This window comes from Microchirus variegatus (genome assembly GCF_963457635.1).
Source record: "Microchirus variegatus genome assembly, chromosome: 18".
Taxonomy (NCBI): Eukaryota; Metazoa; Chordata; class Actinopteri; order Pleuronectiformes; family Soleidae; genus Microchirus; species Microchirus variegatus.
This window is the reverse complement of record NC_139819.1, coordinates 10,894,333-10,917,833: the sequence shown is the minus strand read 5'-3', so window position 1 is coordinate 10,917,833 and position 23,501 is coordinate 10,894,333. Positions and strand designations below refer to the sequence as shown.

Below are 23,501 nucleotides of genomic sequence, written 5' to 3'. Positions count from 1 at the left end.
TAGACGTCGAGCGCAGAGCTGGAAGACTTGTGTGTGTGTGATCACAGTAATGAGAAATGACTCTTGTTTGGAGTTGCTGCTTGATTGTTAATCATTCGATTATAACAACGGGAATTAAGTGACAAGGTCAGGCAGCGGAGCCAGATTTTCTTCAAATTGTTTTCTGATCCTCAAAAACAAGCCGTCTGGTTTTCATTGCTATTGTAATTCTGTGAAGTTTGTCGAGACGACATGCTGCAGATTGAAGTAGACGCGGCCAAGCAGGATGAGGCTTTTCACAGCCTATGTAATGATTTGATTCAAGCAGAAATCTGCTCTTCGGAGAATTAAATCAAACGTTGCATTCTTGAAAACAAAACAAAACAAAAAACGGCAGCAGAGTTGTTTTGAAAAGCGACTAAGTGGGTGGAAAGAGTTACCCAGATTTTCTTCTGCATATAAATGTATTATAATCAATAAAAAACTGTTACAGTGACTCCTAACAGAGTCATATTTTACATCTTCACAGTAGACATTTAGTGCAGTGCAGCAATAGAAGATTTGAGAGGACCTCCTGGTGAGATAAAGAGGTCACCATGCTGCAGGTGCACTGCTTCACTGCTTTTATCCTCAGGCTCCAGAGTCCCCAGGATAAAATTATTTCATCTTGTCGTACACTCTGCCCCTTGTACTTTCTGTGACTTGGGGAGACCTCCGCGCAGGCAGCAGTGGTGGGTTTCAATTAATAAGTGGTGGGTTTATATATAATATATTATCAAAACTCTTTGTCAGGTGCTCTTGCAACATTAAAGAAGTGTCAATTATAAACACACACCACCTGGACCCCCGGGTGAAATGAGACACTGGCACCAGCTGTGTGTGTGTGTGTGTGTGTGCGCGCGCGCTGTGTGTGTGCGTGTGAACTAGTGCAATTTTTGTGGTTAACATCATCAACTCCTGCAGTGTTTCAAGCGTGTGCCAAATGGAGGGCATCCTTAGGAGGTTTACAGGTGCACAATATTTCCTCCGGGATGTCCTCCTGTGACCCAGGGATCAAGGTCGCGCCATGAAACACCCAAGAATAAACGCGCTACAGAGGAATCGCTCTAATTTTAGTCGCCATAAAAATTCTTCAGGGAGGAGACCTATTTTTGGGGCAAGAGAGTTTAAATGGTGTGTTTGTATGTGTGGCTCGTGACAGCGTGTGGCCTTTTGATGAATATGCCTGTATGTATCAAAGCCCTCTGACCCTGTGTGGACTGTTCTAGATCATTGAAGCTGTAAAGATGCCTCAGTGCACAGCCCTCAGTGACAGCCAGGCTGTGTATTTTCCCCTATCATGACATTTACTGTCTGGTCCATCCAGTATCACCGAGATTATTTCAAATTTGCACTCAGCCCTGAGGTTGTCTGTCTCTGTGTTTTCTGTATTTTTTTTTTTTTTTTTTTTGGGGTCCACTAAGTGAAGTGTCAAGAAAAAAAAAAGAAGTAGTTTCTTGAAAGCATATTTTCGCTGAACTGGATACGTCAGTATGCTATCATTCAGGAGGCAGATGTGTGAGTAAATATCTGTTACAGAGATAGATTTATGGATAAACCAACCCGCCCAAATTTATTGAAGCCAGAGGACAGGAGTGCTGGTGCTTGTAAATTTCCACATAACACTGGAGGAATACTAAAAGATCAAAGCAGCATTCTCATACAAATGCCTATGGATTTCAAGCCATTTTTTTGTCCATGAAGCAATGTTGACACATAAACACACAATCTTAGTGACAATCGCATTTGCTTTAATTTCAACTAGTGCAGTGCCCGTAGGAAGTATGTATTCCTATAGTGGGAGCTGAAGAAGATTTTTCAGTTATGTAAATGCATGATTATGAATGCAAATGCTAACAGGCTAAAGTGCTAAAGGCACAACGCAAATGTTTTCCTGTTCGATTAGCATTAGCGTAGCTAGCTGTTTTGTGACTGTCTGCCAAAAACATTTGCGTTGCCTTACGCTAATGCTAATCGTAGCCTCGCTAGCTTACCTTTGGAAACAGGTTCGCCAAGTTAGTCGCAAAGTAGTAGCATGCTAATGCAAAATAAATATGTGGACGCGTATTGGTGCATGGACACCTTCGCCCCCACCTCCCCGCTCCAGACAGCACAGCTGCTGCTGATGAGCCCCTGCCTGCCTGGTATAGCGTGATTAATCAGTGAAAATTACAATTCCTCCAAAAAATTTGAAAATCAAGGATGCACACATCGGGCTGTGCTCAACCCATATCCAAAGTCTTAGGGTGATCTGAATAACAGTCTAACAGACAGACTGACAGAAAGACACAACTTGCTTTATAGATAGAAGTGCAGTCCTAATAAATAGCAAAACCCTAACCTCTTCATTTGTCTCTTTACGTTCAGGTTCCATCGCGGGGACTACCACATCGACGTGTGCATAAATGACTACCTGGACGTCTACTGTCCGCACTACGAAGACACAGTGCCCGAGGAGCGGACAGAGCGATACGTCCTCTACATGGTCAACTACGATGGCTACAGCACGTGCGATCACACCGCCAAGGGCTTCAAACGCTGGGAATGCAACAGGCCGCACTCCCCGAACGGGCCGCTCAAGTTTTCGGAGAAGTTCCAGCTCTTCACTCCGTTCTCTTTGGGCTTTGAGTTCAGACCGGGCAGAGAATACTACTACATCTGTGAGTCCTGGTCATTATTGCATCCCATAAACCATACTATACACACATATTCAAGGGTCACATTATTTTTGTCATTGCTAACTTACATTTTTAATGGACCCAGAAATGAGGCCTTTACTTTTATCTCAGCAGTTGTCAGATGCTCCTTTAAATGATCATGTCCAGTAAATACAACAGAGTTTAACGTTGTAACACATCATGGAGCTACAGTGATACAGCAGCCAATTCCAATATTTTGTGCATATCAGTGTTAGCACTGTGTTATCTAATATTTTCCAAGAAGCTGCACAAAAAGCACTGCCAAAATCAAACAAAAATAACACTTTGTGAAGTAGGCTTTTCCTGACTTAGTAGTAGTAGTAAAAGAGAGAGTGTGAGAGAGAGATGCATGCAATCGCACACCCATGTTTTCACAGGTTCACTGCTGAGCTTTGAGGGTGGCATTACAATGATCCGAGTGGGCGCTTTCATTCTCTTCTTTCAGCCAAGCTTCTCGCACTGCTCTAATCACTCCAGAAAAAAAAAAAAATATTCCCTAAAATGGCAATGGAATTCACAGGGATATCAAACTGAGACAGTTTGAAAGTTATAGCTCACTTCCCCTGCTGCACAATACTATATCCTTTAAAAATGGAGTGCCACGCTCTCTCCGCATTATGTTATGGTCCCATTCGCCGCGTGTTAGATGTTAAGAGTTGTCTGCTTCTTGGCGAAGGAACTGAGCCTATAACTGAGTTCATCTGAAGTTGAAGCCCTTGGGAAATTAGGTTTTATCAAAGCAAGGTGATAGAGTGGAATAGAGTCGACTTTGTCCTCCCACCACAGAGTGTATGCACATGAAGGAGCCGCTGCCAGTGGGTTCAGCGACTGCTGCTCGCTCAAAATGCATTTGTCATAGGGATTTCACTGATATTACAAAGTAGGAAGCACAGTTATGTTTTCATATGGGCTGCATTAGTTCGGTATCACGCAGTAATGCATTGTTGCCTCAGCTGTTGAGCGTGTAGAGGTCTGTGGGCTAATAGTTTGAGGTAAAAACTGCAGGAATTCCTCTTTATTGAAGGGGGGATGACAGCTTGACAGTTAAAACTCTTGTGCAAAACGCTGCAGGCGCTGGCATATTTGTATCTGTTTATCTGTAACATTTAGACAGTGGTGTTAATGGAGCTCTAGGTGGCTGTCAAAACTCTGCGTCTCTGTGGTTTCAACGTTGAAAGACTCAGGAGAGAAGCTGATCTGTTTCTAAATCGGCACCTCTGTCTGTACTACGTCATTCAGTTTCTCTCTCCCCATATTTCGTCTATTACACTTTGCCTTTTTAGTTTAGAGCTGAGGGGGGGACAAAAACGTTTGCTGCTGTCTCCCATGTTAATTAAGTGTTTTCTATCTCAAGCTTGTCCACATAACAAATGGCCTACAATCCTTTCTCCAAGTCTATCCATAGCCAGGTGTTTACCCATTTGTAACATAAAAAAGTAACCATATTTTCTTTTGCTTTTATGGGCAATTTACATGGACAGCCATACTTAATGAGACAAGGGAGAAATGGAAGTGTCTAAAGTTGGGAGCATGGATGGGGGTTAGCACAGGGTTATACAATTCATCCTGTCCCTCAAGTCTCTGGTTCTAACATTTCTTTTCCCCCATTTCTGTTGAGAGATGCCTGTCCTAAGGGCTAGATTAAATTACACTGCAACCGACAGGGCTTCCACGGGACACATCCATTCTGCTGTAGCACGCCATATTGGTTTAGTGGCCTGCGGCTTCATTGGCTATTGAACGATTCTAGCGTATAGCCTCTCTGGCTACTCTGGCAGATATTAAAGTCATCTACCATGAAGCCATCCGACATGTGATTTCCCAGTGCCACTGTGTCCAAGCTGAATGTCCACAAGAAGCAGGAGCAGATGGCCGCTGACAATCTCCTAAGTGGACAGAACATAAAGCTGAAGAAGGGAAAGTAGAAGGACAGAGAAGGTGCATCTGTACTTGCCAAGTCATTGGTTTCCATTCCATTATCTTCCCCATCATTTCCATAAGGAAGCTTTACTCATGACCTAACACCTGAAAGTTTGAGAGTTGCATTGACTTCCAATCATTTATATTCTCGTTATACACTTAAGAACTTAGTCAACAACAAGTAAACAAACTGCAGAATTAAATCACAACAGGGACATTTTTCAGAAGACCATAACCTAATTATGATTTTTTTTTTTTTTAGGATTATATTTTTGTGTTAGCATATTATTATAAATATTCACGAGTTAAGATGGAGAAAAAACAAATTAAAAGGACCGACTCTGACTTGATTAGGTCTAATTTTTCCTCGCTAATCTTTTTAAAAGGAGGAAAAACTGAAGCCACAACATTACAAATCTTCCCTAATCTTGTTTCTTAATCTCGTTTGCTCACCAGAAGCAGCAGGTCTATCTGGCATCAACTGCAACATCGTGTGGTCATTTGAGTTGAAGTAAACTTTGCGGGCCCATACTTCAAGTTCTATTTCCCTCGTGTACACTCTTAGAAATAAGGGTTCCAAAAGTGTTCTTCTACAAGGGCTGAGGTTCTACCTTGTTTCTGAAAAAACTTTTCCTGAAGAAAGGGGTTTTAAAAGGGTTCTTGGTAATAAAAGTTCCAGGTGGAACCTTTATAAAAGGCTATAAAAGGTTTTATAATATATATAAAAGGCTTTAATTTCTAAGAGTGTACCACATGATTATTGACTTACGTCAAACTAAGTTCAGCTTAGCACATTGGTCACATTTTCCTTTCAATATCCTTCCACAGTTCTTCTGGCGTTTACATTTATCAGCTTATTAAGTTCATTTGGCCACCATAATAATAAATAAAAGAATAACTCTCTTCTTTGAAAGCAGGTTTGGCCTGTGAGCTACGAGACAGCAGCACATAATATAGTATTTTACAAACTTAATTGCAAAGAATATTGCATATTTATATGACCATGTGCCGTATTAAAAATCAAAATTAAGCTGTCCTTATGTGAAATAATTCATACATTTAAAAACGCCTGCCGTCTGCAGTGACCCTGAGTATGATGAGTGAGTATTTCAGAATTTTAAACATGTCTGTCATTTTTGAGCAAAGTATAGTTTGCAGCTATAGTCCATTGTGGAAACAAATAACATTTCAGCGTTAAACATGTTGGTTAACCTCAGCCAGAGCTGTACAAAATACATCCAGACCCAAGATAGGGAAAAACGGTGTCTTTTTCCAGGAACAAGAATTCTGGAAGGAAATCCTATGAAGCAGGTTAAGTTGTTGCAGCTTTGGTGTTTGTTGTCAGAAAGGACTTTAAAGCCTTTTGGCAGAACATTGTAAGACGGATGGTGCCAGTAAGTTCGCCAGAGTCTGATAACATCATACTTGTTTCATAAAGTGAAGGTGTTGTTTAGCTCTATATACTAGTGTATGTCCGGGCTGGATTTCTGAGAGGTAAATACCTATTGGACTGTGAAACATGGCGGTGGTTTGCCCGTCATCCTGTGATGATATCGAGTTCCGTTATTGTTATTAATGAGAAAAGAAAGACTGTTGTCGCAGCTGAAGCTTGTCGGCTGTTGTGCAGCCGCGAGTACACGTTGATTAAATTCCAGTTTTAGTAATCACAGATGTCTTTTAGGAACACTTAAGATGATGTAGTTCTACACAAACTGGAACATGGTCATTCTAGGTAGATGTCAGACTTTCGTCATCATCACAGGTGGTTGAGCGATGTGACCAGAGTGATGTAATGAGGACATTTCGCCGATAGCGTCATTAACGAATAAATGAACGTTAGGGAGCCAAAAGTTCTGAATGGCCTCACCTAATGTTCGCAACAATGTGAATTAACTACCTTTTGCCACAAGGATCATTTCATTTCATCGGTTACTGTGCAGAGTGGAAATGATGAAGTACCCAAGGTTAAAATGTCTAAATAATGAATCTCAAACAGTAATTAGAGTCTGTTTGTTTTAATCCGAGAGATTTAATACCTTATGAGGTCAATGATGACTCATAATTTGCAATTAATTTGGAACGAATCAACAGAAACAGTGGCTACAACTAGATATCATGTGTTTTTTTTCTGCAAAAGGTTTGATGATTTCTTAATTTCAGCTTAAATTTACAGGTCAGACGTTGCCCTTGTAGCACATTTGCCTACATTGTGTGAATGCACAGTGCAGCACAGATAACAAAGAAAACCTTATGCATCATTACCTTTCCGAAGCTAAGCTACACCAGACTTCCGCACTAGACTTAAATGTTAATGTGTCCTGAGGCAGAGGGCACCATTAATGAGTAGAAGAGGGAATTGAACGGGTTAATGTGACTAAGACATAACGAAACATCTTGTTTTATAACATTTATGAAAATGTCCTGATCGAAAATACTGACTCTCACTCCAACTTTCAGTGATTTACAAATTTGGTGCAACCAGTGATTAACTACACACACAGCACAACAAATAACTTGTGCTGTATGTGAGCATATCCAGTATCAAAATATTAATCTTTTTCTCATCAGCGTCAACCTTCTGTAGCCAAATGACCTGAGGGAACGGGGCGATGAAAAATGCGCCCGTAGTGATGTGGCTGAGTAGCTTTCTTGTTTGTAAATGAAAATTAAGATGTCAAATCATATTCCTGCAGAGAAAACGCCCGTTAATGGTGTTTTTCGCCCTGTGAGTTTGATGCGGGTCGAAGGTTGATTTGTTGCATCGCTGATAAAATTAGATCGAAGAGACAGGTTTCTGCTGTCATCTGCTCCAACAACAGAAACCCGCTTAATCAGTGTTAGCAGGAAGGAGGGAAATTTACTCAAACGGAGGTCATAATTCTTCATTTTTGTTAGCGTCAGCCTCCTCTTTCTGTCTGAGGCGTGTAATTGAAGACAAAAAGACAACACGATCAGTCAGGAGCCCCGATGCGTTGGTAGACACCACCCTGCTGTGTTTTTCCACAGGTCAATACAGGACAGACTGACGAGGGGCAGAGGGAGAGAAAGTATTAACGGAGGATTATGCTGAAGATGTAAAATTGAGTAATCCAATGCTAGAAATACAGCATATGCAGTATTAGCAGTGATCGTTTGGGTGACTTAATGACAGACAGTAAGGTATAGGCAAGGACAGAAAAACACTTTTTAGGTCAGGGTTCGCAGTGCACGCATAGTTCAAGTGAAACCCATCTCGCAGAATGCTGATGCGAGCACATTTTTCTAATATGGACACAAGCCACACTCTTGTATTTGAGTGATTTTAATCTGAGAAGGGCAGAAATCCAATATCAGTGGCAGCTCACTGCAAGAGATGAGCGAGCAGAGTTATAGTGCTTTAGGTGTGTGCGTGTGTGTGAGATTTGTAGAAACCACTTGGCGTGATCTTGCACGAGCACTTTCGGTGGCAGAAACAATCCGCCGTTTTCTCGCCGTCTGACTTAACTCACCTATCCAGACTGGAACTGCGTCTCACAGAAAGACAAATCAATAACATATTTGTGTGTCACCTGTGGCGAGAGTTATTTTATAGATATTTCTGTGTCTTCCACTGTAAGGAATAATGATTGCACTGTCCTAAGGTGAGTTTGTGTCCAAATGAACACAGCCAGGGGGAGATGGTAGGCAATCATTTTACGTGTTGCATTTAAAAAAAAAAAAAAAAAAAAAGATATTTTTGTGACACTTCAATCACTCAGCAGATGCATGTAGGCAAATAAATATGCAAAATGCAGCATGACTTCATCATTAAAACCAAGCTAACAAGCAAGAAAACTTTTTTATATATTAATAAAATGAACCCCAACACAATCTCATAAGGTATTTTTTTCTAACTTTACTGATGACTACATCCACATAAACCCTAAAACAGACTCTCTAAAACATGGGCTATAGCTGTCTTGTAATGGATCATAAATCCTGTGATGTACCATGTGCCTTCAAGCTGCTCTCTAGGGGAGCAAGGAGTAGAGATAGTAGGCAGCAGCAGCAGCAGCAGCAAACTAGTATTAATGGACAAATGAAACAGAGGCAGGGGATAGTGTATGCACTGTGTAGTCTGTATATTTTTTGGAGCTATGGTAGTGTTACTAATAGTGATAAACAGACAGTGCTGTTCTATTTGTGGTACAAGGAGGCGAACTGGCAGATGGACACCATTGCAACTTCATCCAATTACATGAAAAATCAACCCGGTCTTTTGCATTCGGACAGCGATCTGACAACATGGGATGTTTGTGTACAATATCCATGCACATACATGAGCAGACAAAAGTGACACGCAGGCGCTTGAAAATGCGCTATTATAATCAAGATAGATGGATAGACATTCCACATCTGCCCTCCAAGGCTATTCGATCCTTTCTTGTGCTCCCTTTTCATCTCTTTACAATTACAACCATCAGTTTTGGACCGTTTTTTGGACAGTTTTTGGACAATACTCCACAGCTAACCTTGCATACTGGTAAAAACCAAACCTATGTCGAGTTATGACTGGCCGTTTAATCAGTGTGTATCGTGGAAGGTGCCGTTCAAAAACCTGGGAGGAATTACCAACGGATTTGTTCTAATTTACATGTGTTCTTGTTTGTTTTGTCAAACAGCAATTGTAGCACACGGCTTGGAACAGGTTGGAAGCACTCACTTCCCAGCCATTTCCTTCGACATTAAACTCCAAAAAACTTTACTCAAAAACTATTGTTTATTATGGTAAATTGTATGAAGACGGTGGTCGTCATCTTCATTTAAGGGTCCTTTGCTGCCTCTGGGCCTCGGCAGGTTGCCATCATCAAGAGGAAAACAAAATTTCCCAAGTTTTTTAAGGCATCTTACAGGATAATTCATAATTAAGAGTGGTAAAGTTCAAATTATGTGAATACACTCTTAGAAATAAGGGTTTCAAAAGTGTTCTTCTACAAGGGCTGAAGTTCTACCTGGAACCATTTGGTGTCAGTTCAGGCTAGACACAATACACAATGCACTATACACACAAGGACCTGGTATACTGTGTTGAGCAGGTATAGGGTGATGGGAAGTTGTAGCTCTGAGACAAAGAAATTGAATTTACCATTACACTATCCTAACAGTTTGTTATGAAGAAAGGTCCAAACTTTCTCCCAAACTCCTCTCTAGTGGGTGTTAAGTGTCAGTAAATGTACTGCAAATGCACTAAATGGCAACACTGCATGTAAACACCCCATGTGACGCTATAGTGGAAAAATGTGCCAATTAATTTCTAAAGCGCAAACGGCCAATGGGAACACTCCCAACAATCCGACAGCCAACAAACGGTATAAACGACCATCACACACGAAACTTGGTTCACCAAGGATTACAAGGAACTGAAAACTGAATTTATAAATGAGAAAACTGTGGGGGAAGCGGGGGTGTATTAACTTATGAGAAGATCAAGTAACAGATAAATAAAACCAGTAAAGGTCTGGCTATGAAAAACTCATTGCAATCCAACGTTTTTTGAAAATAAATTGAAAGCAGTCGAATGAGCTTGCACATCAGCTAAGGCTTCGGAAATAACAGGACAGACCATGAGCTAAGCCATGCCACACTTGTTGACAGCACAGAGAAAGCAAGCGGAGATGGAGGGAAAAAGTCCCTAATCAAGTTATTTCAGTATGATCGCCAATAAAGAAGTCATCACTTCGCCTGGCGTGACACACAAGCTCTGAAAAGCCTAGAGATCAGAGAAAAGTAGAGCAGGCAGGTGCTGTGGATACAAAGGGTACAAAGTTCCTCTCTGCCTTTCATGATTCATGCGTCCAACAGCCGTCTCTAGAACCTGCTTATGATTCATCATCACAAAGACAAGGACATTGTATCCTTGGCCACTAGAAACATTAACATACACTGTACATTGTTTATCCAGTGCATTAGTCATTATTTTAATTAGGTATTTATTTAACCCCTCCCCCCATACACACACACACATTTTTCCTCTTAATTCAGTGGGCGGATACTTGAGCTATAACAATAGTAATATGGTTCCTAGTAAAACAGTAAGTGCTGTAATGAAACATTATTATGTGTAATGATTTAATATTCCATGGCTGCTTTAAAACGCTGAACTCCCACTTGGATTGATAAATCACAGAGTTCAAAGTAGCTCAAGTATGAAGACATTAATGATTTGACGACTTTCAAGGGTTTTTTTTTTTGTCTTTGAATCACTCGCTTTTTTATTTCCTATAATACTGAATAATTGGTTTGGACATCATTATGTTGTCTTTCACAATATTAAGCTGCTTAATGTACACTAACACAATAGCAAAATTGCATCCCTCGCACCGACATAGCGTACAGCACAAAAGTGTGATCTTGTTTTCTCGTACACTTAGTGCATAATTACAGCTCATCAGTTTTACTCCGCGTCCTCTCTAAACTCTTTCCCACATTTGCCCGTGACCTTGTTTCCTCAGTGCAAGTAGCATGACGGATGACTTTAGTTTACTTTTTGGTGGAAGCTGAAAGACGCTAGGAAGGAGCAAAAGGCCAGCTATCACCGGGGAGGAAAGTTTATGTTCCCTCTGCTCCCCGAAATCCAAATCATCGTCTTTCACCGCTCCTCCCAGCTCCCTCATTCCCCTCCTATTGTGCGTTCACTGTAGTAACAGCTGGTTAATGGGCCTCTTCAATGGATGGCATCTTCCATCTTCTTACTTCTTATGTTCACACCACACATATTGTGCAGGCGAGCGAACACACACTCGCACACTTTCTTGGTCTGTTGCTCCTTAGTTTCAAATCGTTGCTTTGTTTTTTTCCTCTCTGTCTCTTAAAAGGTACTATAATAGAAATGTACAGTATGCTGCTTCGTGAGTGGTTCAGTGTGGGATGGACATTTTGTGAAGGACATTCAGTCATTTTCATTCTACGCTACTGTATGTCTGCAATATATAGTAGGCAGTAAAAGAGATCTTCTTGGAGAGCAGAGCCGCTGATGTTACCTATTTGAGCCACTCTCTCTCCGTGTGCCGAGAGCCTTTTAATTCAAGGTTTTCGTCCGTGCATATGTGTTCTGTTAAAAACGTACCTCCTCTGATTCCACACTCCGAAACCAACATCAATGAACACTCGCAGTGTTTTGTAAACACCGAGCAGAAGACATGTCTTCTGGCTGCAAACTGTCTAATTAGCGGCAAAGATATAAACAGAGGTAGAAAATGGCACAAAGGTTCTGGGAAGTAAAAGGGAAAGCACATGTTTTTTTTTTTGTTGTTTTTTTCACACCAGTTCATGTAATTGAGGCTCCATCCTCACGCGAACGAAACAAAACGTCATTTATCTTTTTCCCCTTTGTTGTTTTGGAAAAGTTCTCCATGAACACGGCATCGTTTCATCCACATGAAACGCCCAAAAATCACTGGAGTACATACGCCAAGCCTTTTATACTTGGTGCTGTAACGCTGCTACACCAAGAGTGGAGAAGCATGCACGTAAAGCATGTTAAAGTGTATTCAATACAATGAACACAATCACAGAAACAGACAGAATGAACCGAGCCAGGGGGAAAGGAAGGAGAGAAAGGAAAGAAAACAAAAGTTATCATTCAGCGGACAGCCCAAACGCAAGAGACAGGTGGGACTATTACATCATCATTTCCCCAATGTAGCATATCGGCTGTCTACACGAAGATGCATGGGTGACATTTTGAGATTTTCCCACATCCGTTTCCAAAAGAAATATGATAAAACGATGCGCTAAAAAACGTTGGCGGCTTCCCCAAGACTTGTTTTTCGTGTGGACATCGCCTCAGACTCCTGGATCTAAATTTGGACAAGGCTTGTTCGGTGTAAGGACGTAAGAATTGTCAATCATCAAAGACAAGGCCAGAGGTCTGTTTTTGAGTCTTGTAGAAACCTGAAACTTACATTGTACCAATGATCACCAAGCCATCTGTGCCTTACTGCTTGGCCGTCTGCAAATTGTATTAAGCCTTTGAGTGGGAAAGGTTTGCTCCAAATTTTGCAAGGTTCACTGATTTAGAAGACCCAAGATGACTGCAAGTCAAGTCATTTTTATTTATACAGCCAAACAGACAAATAAAGCTTAATGTGTCATAGCTTTCACATTACACGTCCTTAATGGATAACAAATAATATAACCTCTTCTGATGGTTTTATATCCTCTCACCTGGAATATGTTGTTGAATCTTCCATTGAGGGGGGAAAAAAGAAAATGTGTTTTCCAGATAATGCAACAGTCGCAATGAGGTTTGGGCTGTGATTGAACAATACTGTGCCTAAGCCGCGCTGAGCCCACCTGTTTGTTCTCCCGTAATTGGATTCTGCTTCATTCCATTTGCCTTAATGCTGATGCATAATGCAGTGAAGTGAGGGGACCAGCCATTAAGAGCCAGGGGACAAGGCCTGGAGAAGTAACCTGAGTAACCTCGCCCCCTAACTCCTCTCCCAGCCCCCATCCCTGGGACTTCTTTTCGGGGTCTCTGTCCTTCAAAGCAGACAATTGCTCGGGCTGGAAGGATTGATGGGTAAGGCTGTTGGCCCGATGGAAAACAGAACAGCAGGTGTTGATGTTATGGCCTAAAAGAACAAAAAGCTGGCCCCTGTGCAGCATGTTAATCCAAAATAAACAGGCACTTGTGTGGGGGAGATGGGCCCAGGTAGAGGGATCTTCACCAAACACAGAATGAAGAGCGGTGCTCTATGTCGGTTACAGAGAGACCTCTACGTCGCCGGAGAGCCCATCCGTTGTCTCTGACTGCACAAAATATTTTCCCTAACGGAGGTGACAAGGGCTGCGATTGGACCTCAACCAGTCTCTGGGCGCCATCAACAGGCATGTGGTGGGTGTCCTGCTGATTAATATGAGGTAGCACATGGCGTAGAAGTTCAGCAAATTTGCCAGCCGACATTTGGAAGTACCTGAAATGGGTTTCTTCGTCCATGTCCCTCATCGTTCCAATAAGACTGTTAAAGCGGACCTAGAGTGGTCCTGTTGCACATATATGTTAGTTATGTAGGTCTACTTACTTACATTAACTTGTTTTTATGGTCAAAAACCTCTTAGTTGCTGTAAACGAGCCGATTGAAATCCTGATCCTGTTCCTGAGTTGCGATATATCAGAGTGAACTCTCACCCCCAGAAGACAGAGTCTTGTGATTGGCCAATACTATTCAGCACATCCGCTCTCAGAAGCGCAGCTCCCCCTTCTGGAACGGTGGATGCACTGCTCCTCATTATCAAAACATTGTTTTAACAATGTTTAAAAATAGCTTCTTCACGACTCCCCGCCGCAGTCCCTTTTATGACTTTGACCCGGAGTCAGAAGACACTGTCGCTCGTGAAACACCTCCACAACAAACATTATTCGTCTTCTGCGGTTCAATGTACGCAACCGGATGTGCCCGGACTAGTGCCCGGAGCAGGAGGATCTGCTGTTCAGGAGAACCGCTGTTTATGCAACGCCCGGGTTTTTTCAGAGATCTCGCTGAGCCCGAGATTACAATAAAACACAGCGTTCTCAGCAGCGGCTGAACTGTTTGTTTAGAACCTTCAGTGCTTCTTAAACAAGGTAAGAACGCAGATACACACTAAAAAACAGTGTTAATTTGAACTTCCGGTCTAGGTCAGCTTTAAATTCGCCTGCCAACAGTCTCGATACATTTAGTGGACGTACCTCAGTCTTTCACGTCTCCATTTTTGTATCAAAACTATCTGGGTTTCAATGTTATCCCGCTGCAACAACAACCAGAAGCTCAACAACCTTGCGTAGCGACCCCTACTGATCGGGTGGAAAATTGCAGTGCGTATCCGGCACCACGACAGAGATCTATGAGTGCTCAAGGGGTCTCCATGGTTATACAGTTGGATAACGCATTACGCAGTTGGAGAAGTATAATGTGGCTTCTAGTTAAACCCACTTCCTTACAAGGTTTCACTGCAGTAAGACTGTAAACCACATGGTAAAATGTATGCATTGTATAATTGACGAGAGATGAATCACTGAATAATTGTGATATCTCTCGTTCCAATTTATGCGCAACATGTTCCTCGACGTAGGAGGTGGCTAACGCGCTGCGGCCAAATCAACAAACATCACAAGCAGTCATCATGACAGACTCCCACATGTCCTTTGCCGTTTTCATCAAGGCTATACTTCTCTCATGATCAGCTGCCTTCGCTAAGTGGCCGGTGTCGATGGCTGTGACTGAGTCTGTCCTCGACAATGATGAAGATAAGACATCTGGAGACGGGTGCATGTGTGTATGCGCGCACTCTGAAAGTGGGAGCATAAAGTAGTGGTGGAAAAGCGAAGCGGAGCAATAAGAAGAGTGACATAAATTGTGTGGGCACTGGTGTGTATGAGTGGGTGAGCGACGGTGGCTAAGGTTCATTAGTGTGTCATCGGCTGCCTCCACACTGAAATAATAAGGCCCCCATGTTCTCTCTCTCTCGCTCTCCTTTCCATCCCTCCAGCATCTGCTGAATATGAACTAAGCTGTGAAAAAGAGCATCTGATCTCAAGTCACCTCACTCACACAACTGACACATGACTAAGAAACAGATAACAGCTGATGATGCAACAACATTAAAATGGTAAAAGCGAGGTCAGAAGGGGGAATGGCGTCGAGAGGGAGAGAGGGAGCTTGATGAGGTGTAGAAAGGGGCCTTGCAAAAACGACCGAGAGAATGTGCAGCATGCATTTTATGAAGAAACTAGCGCTGGATCTCAGGGTCATTCAGAAGTAGGGAGCAGGCAAAATGCAAGAGCAGGAATATATTTCAATAGTTATTAGTCAGTAATTCTCTTAATGAACACATCCTTATACAGGGACATGGATGCAGAAAAGTAAAAGTATAGTAAAGTGACAAATGGCATTTACAAAATGTTGTACCCTGTGTGTGAGCACAATTTTGTCAGTGTGTGCTTTGGGTACGAAGGCATGCCAGTTATGCTTTGATGAACGATATGGCTTCACTGACGGATGAGAGGAGAAGGTGACACAGCTGGGATTTAGGGAAGGGAAGAGAGAGGTTAGGCACAGGTTCACTGGACAGGAGTTGACAGATCCCAAATGGTAGCCCTTTGGATATGTTTGGCTTTATTGCATCAGCTGCCGAATGATCGACAGAAGACATCAAATTATGCCCGAAAGACAGCTTTGGAGACATTACGCTCTCTACAGAGCTGGAGGGGGAAAGTAAATGGCATTAATATGTCACAAGAGTGGGAAACCCTACACTCTTCTTTTTTTTGATTTGAGGTGCTTACACGAGACAACAACATTTATTTTCCGCAAACAACGGTTTGTCCTGCCGCCGTGACGGATGGATGCATGCAGTAACAACCCCTCTGTGGCCCAACTGCCTCGTCTTTGACCCCTATCGTCATCGGCTAAGACTCCACCTGGTGCCTCACCACAACACCATTAGTGGCACACATTCTCCACCTTATATTTTTAGTGGAAGTGGCTAATACTCAAAGATTTACCCCCCCATAGTCTTGACAGGAAAGGATCCATTTCCTGACAACAACCGCAATGCATCCATAAATGTGGCACGACTCCCTTGAAAAGTGTTGAGGTTTTTACGGAGTGAAAAAACGACATATGAACTTTTCTCAGCGGACTCTTTCCGTTTTGATCTTAAACAAGTCAAAATGATGCAAACTCCTTGATCCTCCTCTAAGCTGCTGCCAGTTGTTAAAAAAAAAAAAAAAAAAATCAAAGATACAACAATTAAACTGTAAGCAAAGCACTCCACTATTCCCCAGAGATATTTCGCGAGCACATCTGTAAATACTTTCTTGCTATTATTCCCCAAGAACCATGACTAACCCTGTGAAATCCACTTAAGAGTCAACATTCACAATCTGGGTTTTTTTTGCCCCCCCCCTGAATAAACTACCTCACTTTTAACAGTTGCCCACAGGAAAGAATATGACATAAAATATTCATGATTAGAAGTCTATTAATGCAGATCATTACAAGGGGAACATACAGTCTGAGACATCGTTTTTTTATTGTACTGTACGTATATTATTATAACGGTCCTTTTAATCGATGTCTGTTGCCTCTTTTTCAGCCTCCACCATCGCTGAGAACGGGAGGAAAACATGCCTGAAGCTCAAAGTTTTCGTCCGACCATCAAGTAAGTGTTCTGCATGCAGCACACAAGTGCTTTGTAATAAAGAGTGCTCAAGTTATATGTTTGGATTGGAAATCAAAAGCGTTTATGATGAAACAATTTCCTTCTCTGGTTGCTCCACTTAACCTTTTTTTTATTTTTACTTTTCACTGTCCCTGTTCTCTGTTATCATTGATCACAGACACTTAACTTGCTAGGATGTGCTTGAATGAAAACATGAAAAAGGGATGATAGATGATCATGTGAAATGAAATGCAGGTCTCTTCATACCTCATCTGAATGTTGCCATGAGCTTTGTTGCTTGGGATGTTTAATTTCAAGGCTTAGAGTGGGCGGGGGGGTGCAGGGAGGGGCTTCAAATGTCTCTAAACTATTTGGCTTTTACCTCTAATGATTTCTCATTCTCCCTATTCTCTGTTATAGACAGCTGTGTGAAAACTATAGGCGTACATGACCGTGTTTTTGATGTAAACGACAAAGTAGACAATACATTAGAACCACGAGGTTAGTATGGCTTCCTGCTTTTTTATTCTCTTCAGTATGACCTGCATACACGTGTACATGTGTCTCTTGTTCTGTCCTTTTATGCTGTTCGCCTGTAAGTTGATCCGTCTCTTCCACTTTCCTTTGCCTGAACTGATTCCTCACAAGAGTGGTGTCCCTTTACCGTTGCTACGTACATGCTATACATCGCTGTTGATGTAATTATAGTGTTTTACACTCACATCGTTACCAAAGCCTTTTCACGACACTCTTAGAGATAAGGGTAAAGGGTTCTTCTACAAGGGCTGGGGTTCTACCTGGAACCATTTGCTTCTGAAAAACCCTTTCCCGAAGAAAGGGTTTTTCCAAGGGTTTTTGGTGACACTAATGGTTCCATTAAGAACCATTTTGATCCAGAGAACCCTTTAAAACCCCTTTCCTGAATAAAGAGTTTTAAAAGGGTTCTTGGTGGAACCCCCCAAAAGGGTTCTCCTATAAGGACAAGACGAAGAACCTTATATGGTTCTACTTAGCACTTTTTATTTTTAAGAGTGCATAGATCCACACAAAACTTTGTATTATCCTTACTGAACTGCTGTATGGCTCTGCAGGGCAACATTCACGATTCTCTATGCTGAGCATGTTCATGTCTTCATACGTGTCTCAACACTGTCACTAAAATGAAACGCTTCACATCACCCACATGCCGCTGAGTCATTCCCAGCACCAGCCCACTCCGGAGTCCCAGAAACAAGCTGCAACTTATGATTATATTTCATGATCTGTTAGAGTTTTTTTTCCGATTTTCTCAATTACTTGTCGTTTCATTCATCAGATGCAGAAAATTGTCTCAAATGTTGTTTCATGTTTCCCCAACTTTGAAATGAAGATCAAATGTTTTTCGTTCTGTCCAGAAACCAAATATATTGAGCAACTAAAGAGAACCATATTCACATTTATGAAGCTGAACTCTTTTTTTTTTTTTTTTTTTTTTCAAATCAACTCAAATCGATGATTCTATTGTCGGAATAGCTGGCAATTAATTCATTAATTAATTAATAATCAATAAAGCTTTGCAATCCGCAAATAAGAAATACAGGCATGGAATTTTAATTGACCTTTTTTACTCCAGTGTCTCATTGTCAGCATTTCAAGAAGTGCTCCGTGTACCATCATGATCACATTTTGTCAGCTAAATGGAAGACACACACTTATTCCATGTTCCAGAGCCCATCCAAACAAATGGGATGTGGGACTTGTCCTACCAGAATAGTACTAGCTCCTACTTCAAAGCTTTCCAGACAATTAAAGTCGAATGTTAGAAAACATGGACGATCGCGGCGCTTTAGCTTTGTGTTTGACGGGGCATATTCACTGTCTGCAATTCAGTCTACTTACATACACAAGCGAGCCGTATATGTTAACGCGATACATATCGATATGTAACGCCATGAGTTGAGTATACTTTTACCGTAGCCCTACATATCTTCATTCTAACAGATAATCAACTCTGTCTAAAACAACTCTACTCGCAGAAAAGTAAAGTTTATAGCCTATTCATGTGACTCCATGGGCGGCGCCATTATTCTCCGACTTCATTTTGGTGAAGTCGGGGTCGGTCGATCAGCCTCGACTTCGCTAGTAGAAGGTCCCACTTGGACAGGCATTCCAGTGCACTTTTTCTAGTTGGAGGTAGGATAAGTCCCACGTCCAACTGGTTTGGATGAGCTCTGGAACGCACCAATACAAAAGGCCAGATCTTGACACATACAGTAGTTGATGCCTACCTGCCTCTTCTCCCGCCTGATTGTCTGTCTGCGCTTTTGTCCACTTTGCTTCCGCGTCTCCATCTTCCGACGCCTGCCTCTCACCTTGTAAGCCTGTGGCTCATTTGCACTGCCCTTCCAACAAGAGAAATTAAAAATGTGAATCTATCACCTGCTGTTGCCTGTCACCACCACCTATCATCTCTTCTGTCTTTTCTGTCCTTTGCTGTGCATGGTCCTGCCTATTTCCCATGGTGCATCAAGCACATGGCTGATCACACGTAACAGACACACACACACACACACACACACATCACCTGAGAGATGATTTCAAACGTTTCTGAGGATGAGAACAGGAACATGATACAGCAACTTAAGTTCACATGGCAACTCAGACTTCACCGTTAATGGTTCAAATATCACTGCTGCAAATTTTAGCGTTGAGCTAATACCAAGTTAGCAGGACGTACAACTTCCGTGCCCTCTTCCTCCCACCTAATTCAGTCAGGGTGCACACGCACAACAAACGTTTTTGACTGTCCAACTTTCACCAAACCACTTTCAGACGTAAATTTTCACCACAAATGAAGTTGTCGGGTATGCTTAGGCCCTCAAAAATGTGATTTATTGCGATATAAAATAAGTATAATAACTCCTTCACTTTCAATAGGGTCCGTATTGAGCTCAAACCCCAATTACAAAAAAAGTCTGTGAATGAAGCAAAAGATGTCATTTGTTCCGCTCTGCATGACTGATGTAAAATTCATGTCTGCTCAGGGCTCGGGACTTTGATTTGGTGTCATGTCATTGAACAAAAATGTTCCATTAACTATTAAGAATTACTGTCAGGTTATGGCTTTACTGTTTACATCGACCAATATGTATGATTTTGTCAATGTTGTGTTTTATCTGCAAGGAAATGTTGTTAAAGTGTGTGCCATAAATAGCAATTAACAGAATTTCTTCCTCTATCTTTTAGATGACACCAGTCATGAACCTGCTGAGCCTTCCCGAAGAGAAACAAACGCTGCCCCACGTCTGCAGAAAACAAGTCCACTCCTGGCTTTGTGGCTCGTCTGCCTCGCTGCTCTCTTCACTTTATAGCGGCTCCCCCTGTCCTGGAGGGCATTAACACCTAGTGTGGCCTGAGTATGCCCAAGGCTGCAGGGAAAAGGGGGGGCAGGCTTTGGGTGCAGCAAGTTTGCTTGATTGGGTGTCAGAGCAGGCTTCTCAAGGAACCCTCTATTTTTTTCAAGGAAATATTTAAGTGGTCTTTCTCCATCTGTGAGTGAAAAAAGTTGATGTTGGAAAGGGGAAAGACAGTTCCCCCTTTCTCAAACCTTCAACTAAGATGCCAAATCTCGTTTTTTGACACTTAGTGATTCTTACTTTCCCGTGACTTGACATCCCTTTACATCACATTTATGCCACAGCAGCACTGATATTTACCTCCCCCCACACACACACACACACACAAATACACATTTATGTACAATGCTTACCCAGTCAAATACAAAAAATTGCCTCTAACCGTCAATAGTAGTTGGGTTTTTACAATGTTTTGAATATTTGCAGCATCACACTGTGGGGAAGTAAAGTATCTGGGTCTTAGGAGTGATTGTACATAAACAAATTGTTTTCCCCGTGACCTCTCAAGAAGCCTTACACAATATGTTCTTATCACATTCTGCTGCGTCATTAGAAACAGAGTCCTTGCACCCACACTCATTCTGCAAAGTTGAAAAATGAAGACGTAAGGAAAGAGGAGCAGTGGTTTTTAAGCAGAGACTTGAGAATTTAAGTATACGGCATGCACCTTAGCCCATTGATCATCAGACTATCCTGTTTCAAAGGTTGCGCACAGATTTATCGGGATTATAAATTGTGTGTATATGTGGATAAGCTACTTAGGGATTCAGTGAGAGAGTACAGCACCTAGAACTTTACTTTCTTGTCCTTTGTTTAGTGTGCAATCACAAAACAAATCGAAACTTTCTTAGCAGATATTTTGTGGACTATTTATTTGGATTCAGGATAGATGGGTTTTGTAAGCTGATCGCACAATTTCACGACAAATGTCCACCGTCAGTTTATGTCACGCTTACCGAGCTGGGCAACAATAGTCCGTTTCGGAGTCAATATTAACATTCCCATAAACATTTTCATCTGAAGCTTGTTTTTCTTTTACAACCCATTGTGAAAGTGATTGTTTTAACTTTTAAGTTATTTTACTTTGTTTCCTTTAACTTCCCGAGGTCCAATTATACAAGAACAATAACAGGGGCCATGGGAATTTGGCCGTGATCGGAAAGAAACCTGTTCAATTACTCTAATTTCAGTACTGCTTTGAATCATAGTCATTAAATAACCAGGGCCTCTCACATTGTATTGTAGCGTTCACAGGGCCAACTCAGTTCGTTGAAAACATGCCGCTTGAAAAGAGAAGCCACTTATATAAACAGCAATACACAGCTCTATTTAATCCGGTTTTATGTTAGCACTTAAATTCAAAAAGGAATCCACTGTTCCAATCATATTCATCTTCCTGCAGCCTTCACAGACGCACACGGTGACTCAGCATAATGCAAGTTATTATCATTCATTGTTCACCGCTTCATCCTCCACACGAGGGTCACAGGGGAATCGGAGCCAATCCTAGCCGACATAGGGGTGAAAAGCGGGGGGTACACGCGGGCCGCCAGGTCAGCAGTCCATCACGGAGACAAACAACCATTCACTCTCACGCTCACACCTACAGTCAATTTGTTAGTGTCCAATTTGTTTTTGGACTGTGGGAGGAAACCGGAGAGCCTGGCAAACACACACATGGAAAAAACACAAAGAAACTCCAAACCCAGATGTGATCTTCTAGCTGCGAGGCAACAGTGCTAGCCACATGCCCCTCTGAGTGGCCTGTAAGCCATTATGTGTCTTTTTTAAAAATAAGGTTAGGTTATGTTTCTTTGTCTTTAAAGAAATATGGACACACTCTGAAACTGCCTTACTTTCAGAGGCTGCTTTTGTATGACAAGTAGGGCACCGGTTGGTTTGGAAAAGACATGGAAAGGGAGAAATAGAGCAAGAAAAGCAGCGCAGGCGCAACTGCAAGTCCACCTCAGCTCCTAGTGTTACAGGTTTAAGTAACTCCTTAATGAGGTTCAAAATGACAGGCATGTGGACCCCATGTTGTGGCAAGGAGGGGAGTTATTTCTGGTATTAAAAATAGATGGTGGAAGGCTTGGGGGGTCTCGTGAGACTGGTGTAGATTTCCACAGTGGGGCGGAGGGGGGTTTAAAGCACCAATGACCTTGCAGTTTGGGTTATTGAATCGGCGAGTGAAGGAGACAGAAAGGATTAAACAGACGCACATATCAAGACAAGACACGGAGAGGTAGCCAAAGGAAGTGTGACTAGAGTGCCTAACGAAAAAAAAAACCGAAACAAGTAAAAACCCACACACCACTACTGGAGAGAAACAGCCGATTCAATGACAAACATACTGTTTAGTACCATTCGGTCTTAAAAGCCATGCACTGTTTTGTTTTTTTTTGTGTTAATTTTTTACCCGGTTTTTATTTCACCCCAGAAAGACTGTCTTTGCCTTTTGCCATTTTTGTTTTTGTGCAACAGTAACAATGCTATTACAGAGGAAATAGCAGCTCAGCTATAGGAGGGGGGGTAATAGGAGACCAGGCCATTTAATGCAGTACTAATTTTCAGGATAACACCACAGGGAATGAGCACTACATAAGATTCAGAACGGACACTTGTCAGCAGATTAACACTAGAGTTTTTATCCAAAACCAGCTTCAACTGTACTCTTAGTTACCAGTACTACCATTTGTCATTATTGCTATTATTACCATGGTTTATTCTGTACACACCTTCATCTTGGGAAATGAGGATCAACTTATAAACTGGATACTGTGTATCCTGAGGTAGTCAACCATAAAACATATAGTGTTAGGTTAGTATCCGTTTTGTACCTTTCTGGAGGACAAAAGAAAAAAAAGAAAAACGTGAGATACATCATTGTTAAAAGTGTATAATTATTATTATTGTTATGATGATGATGATTATGACTATTATTATTAGGACAAACTTCTTGATGTAAATAGTGTTTGATATTAAAGTATTAATTTGGTTCTTATGTCTTTTCTAAAAAAAAAAAAATGAACACGGTATTATCTCTGGGTTTTGCGGAGTGCGTACTCGTCCTCAAAACGATGCATTTTGGCTTCGATCCTCAATGCCTGAGCTAATATATGAAGGGGAAACCTGCGGGAACTGTACATGTGTGCGTGTACAGGAGGCTGGACGTTAGCCGACAAGTGGCTCACTTGTTACATGTTTCAAAACCAGTCACCAACCCTCACCATCTTATCTTCATGTAAGGATCCTGCCATGGAAAGGAACACTTGGGGACTGAAAGGACAACATATTTGTACTTTTT

At 41.8% G+C, this 23,501-nt stretch overlaps 1 protein-coding gene across 2 annotated transcripts in view; it reads left to right on the top strand.

Annotated features, from left to right (window-relative positions):
* efna5b (ephrin-A5b) overlaps positions 1–20,164 on the top strand; it is a gene marked incomplete at both ends in the record, with an annotated part of 91,951 nt that extends 71,787 nt beyond the window's left edge. Inside the window, 4 exons of one of the 2 annotated variants that reach the window (XM_083904448.1) lie at positions 2,386–2,678; positions 16,737–16,802; positions 17,223–17,303; positions 20,028–20,164. In XM_083904448.1, coding sequence (XP_083760574.1) covers positions 2,386–2,678; positions 16,737–16,802; positions 17,223–17,303; positions 20,028–20,152 — 565 coding nt within the window. The remainder of the gene's footprint in view (positions 1–2,385; positions 2,679–16,736; positions 16,803–17,222; positions 17,304–20,027) is intronic. The other variant, XM_083904449.1, reaches the window with a different exon arrangement.
* Between the last annotated feature and the right edge of the window lie 3,337 nt (positions 20,165–23,501).